The sequence below is a fragment of the Pungitius pungitius genome, chromosome 18, assembly GCF_949316345.1.
Source record: "Pungitius pungitius chromosome 18, fPunPun2.1, whole genome shotgun sequence".
Taxonomy (NCBI): Eukaryota; Metazoa; Chordata; class Actinopteri; order Perciformes; family Gasterosteidae; genus Pungitius; species Pungitius pungitius.
This window is the reverse complement of record NC_084917.1, coordinates 6622701-6627861: the sequence shown is the minus strand read 5'-3', so window position 1 is coordinate 6627861 and position 5161 is coordinate 6622701. Positions and strand designations below refer to the sequence as shown.

The 5161-nt window shown below is 40.4% G+C and overlaps 1 protein-coding gene across 1 annotated transcript; it reads left to right on the top strand.

Annotated features, from left to right (window-relative positions):
• The first annotated feature begins 1359 nt into the window (after positions 1-1359).
• Positions 1360-5124, top strand: exosc2 (exosome component 2). The gene is made up of 9 exons (XM_037485642.2): positions 1360-1548; positions 1990-2091; positions 2202-2247; positions 2367-2456; positions 2600-2665; positions 2755-2823; positions 3600-3776; positions 3946-4074; positions 4320-5124. The coding sequence occupies exons 1-9, from the start codon at positions 1427-1429 to the stop codon at positions 4398-4400; spliced, it is 882 nt and encodes a 293-aa protein (XP_037341539.2). The 5' UTR covers positions 1360-1426; the 3' UTR covers positions 4401-5124.
• Positions 5125-5161: the final 37 nt, after the last annotated feature.

Here is a 5161-nt window from a genome sequence, read left to right as displayed (position 1 = left end):
GATACCTGACGTCAGCACTCCATTAAGCAGAAACCATGGGCTGGATGTAAGGAGGAGGGGCGTAGTTGTCATGACGTCATCACATGTTTTTTAAACCGCCGATGAAGCCTCAAGTTTTGCGATATCTGCGTGGCCATCTTGGAAGACGGCCTTCACTACATTGTTATTTCGAAACCAACGAACAGACATTTCTATAATTGAAAGTTGAAGGAGGGAAATAGGAAACGGCGTAGTAAACCCGCCCTTAAGCACACTCCGCTTTATGATGTAATTTAATCTAAAGGAGACTGTCATTTACTACATTAACTTCAAGCGGTATTGAAGACAATTTGAAACTAGCGATTGGGACCATAAACTCAAGTTCACAATGTTTACTGAGGTAATAAGGTTCATAGTATTCAGTGCAGGCTGGCTTATTTTTGGTACCGTAGGAGTCGCCCCCTGCTGGACAATGCACGTTTTAAGACACTCGTTCGTTCACAACCCACGGGGACGGGTACAGCACGGCGGCGTTGAGAGTTCCGTGACTCGATGCTGACATCTGCTGGCATAAACAAAATACACAAACACGCACTGCCACTGTCACAACAAAGTTGTTTGGTCTCTCGCATCTTTACACAGGTAATATGCTTCCCTAAACCAAGAAATAGATTATATTATTCGTGCCAATTTTTAAACATATTTTTCATGAATTCAATTTCATTCAAATTAATTAATTAACAAAGACATATTGGTGCACCATTCAAATTGATGGGAGAATCCAACCTGGAATGGACATTTTTTGACATAATTTGAGAAGTGTTTTATCACACTGTCACATAATAAAACGTAAATACAATTGTGGGTAAAGTAAGTTGGGTAAAAGCAGGGCATGGAGCTGTACATATACGAGTTAAACAGCGAATGGCTATAAAGATCAGTCTCATAATGATGCAGTTTATTAAAGGCTTGTGTGAACACAGTCAGGAGATGCCATCACCCACTTTATTAAATGAAAGGGGTTAGCTTGCCCCAAATTATGAATAGTTGCATACTTTTAGTAATAGGAAATATTTGTTTTTTAATTGTAAGAGATGGATTGAGGATAAAGGGGACACTAAAGTGACACTGCATTATTCTGAGCAGCAGGAGGCGGTAATGTGTCTTATACGCTGCTAGATACCAAGAAGAAGGAATAACATAAAATATGAGGTTTAGTAAACTAGCTGACTGAATAATGCTCCAGATATGAAGGATTTATATTACTTTCGTGTTACCGGACTCATAAACTGGTTTTAAAAATATTTTGTAACGTTACAAACAAGAAAGAAAAGACAATCCCACACATCGACAAATAGGTGGCAGTATAACACATAGAGTTTCTAAGTGCCAGGGAGAGAACACGAAGAAGAAGGATTTAAAAAAAGAAAAAAAAAGAAGAAGAAGCATGGCTGCTGACATGAGATTACCAACTCTTCTTAAATCGGTGTCGTTATCGGGTTCTGCTTTCGACCGGAAAGATCTCGTCGTCCCGGGCGATGTTATCACCTCAGACACCGGTTTCATGAGGTAACGTCAGGCGTTCCGTCGGTGCACCGGTGGGGGGGATCGCATGCGGCGTATTGGGGCCACACCATGTCGTCATGGAAGGAAATCAATCGAGAAAATGTGCCATAAAGTACACTTTCGGCCATCGTCTGCAGGTAGACGGTGGATTGACCATCGTCATCAGCAATAGGGAGGTTAAATTAGTTTCTACTAGCCTCCTTTACACGGTTTAGCAACGGTGGCCATACAAATATTGCGGTAGCTGTTTACCAATTTACGCAAGTCTGGTCTGGTGTACCCGGACCTTTTTATCACAGACACACAACATGTAATGCAAGTTTAACTGAGACAGAAGCAAAATATTGATTTGATCCTTTTGAAATCGTGTCTACGATCCGGCGGTGGTTTTCTCAGGCATATTCCCCTTTGAGCTCCTCATCAGTGACCGCCATTTATTCCCAGGGGTCATGGCACCTACGTGGATGATGACAAGCTGACGGCTTCAGTCGCTGGAGAGGTGCAGAGAGTAGACAAGCTGATCTGCGTCAGACCACTTCAGACTAGGTGAGTGGTTTCCATTCACACTATTAAACGTCTACAGTCACGCTTGCATGTTTTATGTCCTTATGTTAAGTTGCTTGATAACATATTTGTGTTGTGTTATTTATGTACAGGTTCAACGGTGAGGTTGGGGATGTGGTGGTCGGCAGAATCACAGAGGTAAACCACTGCCGCAACATCTCTTTATTACATTTGTATTGTATTCTAAGCTGTTACTATTTTTTTTAGTAGTCATACATCTTTATCGATGTGGGTATTTTCTTGGGGATCATGTACAGGTACAACAGAAAAGGTGGAAGGTGGAGACCAAATCCCGCCTGGACTCTGTCCTCTTGTTGTCCTCTGTCAATCTGCCTGGAGGAGAGCTGGTGAGATGCTAGACAACGTGATTAACTGCAACAAGTGTTTTAATCCAGTACTACCCTAAAGGATAGGGACATTTGTTTAGGTTTTGAAGTTTTATTTATTGTTGAAAAAATTCTTCATTGAATTTTTTCTCTTCTTCTTTTAGAGGAGAAGATCAGCAGAAGATGAGCTCACCATGAGAGAATACCTTCAGGAGGGCGATCTCATCAGTGTAACTGATAGTTGATAATATTTCATTGGCTTCTTCATCTCTTTATTTTTCCTCTTAATTCTCTTGTTGCTCTTTTCCTGTGCTTTTAGGCAGAGGTGCAGTCGGTCTTCTCAGATGGAGCCTTATCCCTCCACACCCGTAGTTTAAAGTATGGAAAAGTAAGTTAAGGGAGTCTACACAAGGACAAGTGCACAATTCAGCTGTGGTGATGCCTCAAAATAATGGTTCAGTTTTCTCTATGAGACCGTGTTTGTGGCTCAAACAAATCAAAATGTAAACATAGCGCCAGGATATGCTTTTAGCTGAAGAGTGTTGTCACGGATTTGGTTGGCAGACTTTGAAATTCCTCAACCTTGTAACCATCTGTATGTTACCCTTTTTTGACAAGGCCACCAAGACGGCGGCCAATAAATAATTGAGTACAACTCGTATTTAACAAAACAAATTAAACAACACATTACTATAAACAAGAAATAAGCAGCTGTTTATAATATACAATATATCAGTGGTCTGGCTGTCATTATCCTGCCGGCTAAAGATAATTCCCTTTCGCTTTTGACATACGTGTCTTAGAGTTTCCACGGTGTACTTTTTTGTAATTATACTCTTCTATTTAATAACTTTTATAGTTATTTACAAAAATAGATTAAAATAATGGGAAAAAATGAATCAACCGATCGATCGGAGAATCTCTCCCCACTCAACTCGCTGTTGTGACGCCTGCAGTAGAGTAGCCACAGATTTACTGACGACTGTCACAGACTTGCCATTGCGTGCCGGTGCCACAAGGAGGATCTCTGCCCTGCTGGAGAGACAGCGAGATCCCCCTGGTGGCACTGGCGCACAATGGTAAGTCTGTGATGGTCATCGTTTTACTAAAAGTAGCTATTCATATTTTCTTCTAATATCCTGTTTCTATTTCTCTGACCATCAGTTGGGTCAAGGAGTGCTGGTACAGCTCTCTCCTTCTCTGATCAAGAGGCAGAAAACCCATTTCCACAACCTGCCATGTGGTGCATCCATGATCCTTGGCAACAACGGCTTTGTGTGGTTGTATCCCACACCTGAACAACTGGACGAAGATGCCGGTGGATTCTACACCAGCCTGCAGGTGGGAACTGCACACCTTTAATGGGTTCACTAGTCAATATACTGATGAATACACACTTAGATTTACATTAAGCAGTTAACGGATCCCTTGGTCTTGATCTGCAGCATCCAAATTATATTTCTATGTGTAAAATGAACTAATTCCTTTTTGGGTATGTCTTTTCTTTCAGCCCGTTGGTCTGTCAGATCGAGAGGTGATTTCACGGTTGAGAAACTGCCTGCTGGCTTTGGCTGCACACAAGGTCCTGCTGTATGACACCAGTGTTCTCTATTGCTATGAATTGTCAGTTCAACATCAGGTAGGACGCATTCAAAGCACAGGATTTTTTCTTTATCCACCCACACCCTCTTTTATGTGCGAGGCAAAGAAAAAGGACACAGACTGTTTCTGTGATGTATTGTGCCACCTGGTGTTCACATTGGAGACCTAGTGAAATTATAAAATTGCTTGCAGTTCTCAACTTTGAATATGCTGTTGCATCCACCAAAGTGCAATTTTCAGCTAGACTCATACATTATTCCTTGCTTCATACTCACTGGGTAGGTAAAGGACATCTTGAAACCAGAAGTGATGGAGGAGATTGTAATGTTGACCCAACAGAAGCTCTTGGAACAGGAAGGTTAAAGAGCACAGCACGTGGACACGATCAAGCAGCTATGTCGACGACTGACCAGCTATTCAAGGACCGATTATCCTTTTTTTTTTCTCCCAAAGAACCATTCTTGTTGTAACAGTCGTGTTGTACAGCTCTAAGTGTATTTTTGATAATTGATTGATTTTTAGGTATTTCTTTTAATTCTGCGGCATTCAGAAATCTTTAGAGTAACTGTGTTTTACAGAGGCTAGGAGTAATACTTTGATAATGTCTGGTGGAAAAAAAAATTGTATGGAATACATTTTCTATAAACTTCAGAACTTCTCAGTGTGCTATGATTTGTTGAATGACGAAGGGAAAAAAATGTCTGAACCGTTTAGTTAATATATGTATTAAATATTTTCCTAGTAGCAATAACAAGGTATGAATTACATTATTCTTACATACATTTTCTTAATTAGGACTGTGAGCTCTGACTGGTTACTATTAAGTTGCGGATGAACTGGCGTAATCAGAGCACTACATATTTATCGAAGGATTTATATTTTAATTATATTGCTTCATTAGCAGTAATGGTGTGCACATTTCTGGGAATAAAACACTTTACAGTGTCATCATCACAGAGGATGTCCACCAGTAAGGATTTTTTACAGTACCAATTGTGTGATTAAAATAAAGCTTATGAAAACACTGTCATCTTTCAAAACTCTTGAACGTTATCGACCCGAAAATTGTTGCGGCGTAGATGTTTTTTTTCTCCTTTTTTCATTAAAATACAACCTAGCAGCAT

Bases quoted from the DNA above. Each gene is read 5' to 3' on its own strand.
- exosc2 (XM_037485642.2), top strand. From the start codon at position 1,427: ATGGCTGCTGACATGAGATTACCAACTCTTCTTAAATCGGTGTCGTTA. The intron at 2,092-2,201 runs GTGAGTGGTTTC...ATTTATGTACAG, and splicing joins GTCAGACCACTTCAGACTAG to GTTCAACGGTGAGGTTGGGG. The intron at 2,824-3,599 runs GTAAGTTAAGGG...TCTGACCATCAG, and splicing joins GTAGTTTAAAGTATGGAAAA to TTGGGTCAAGGAGTGCTGGT.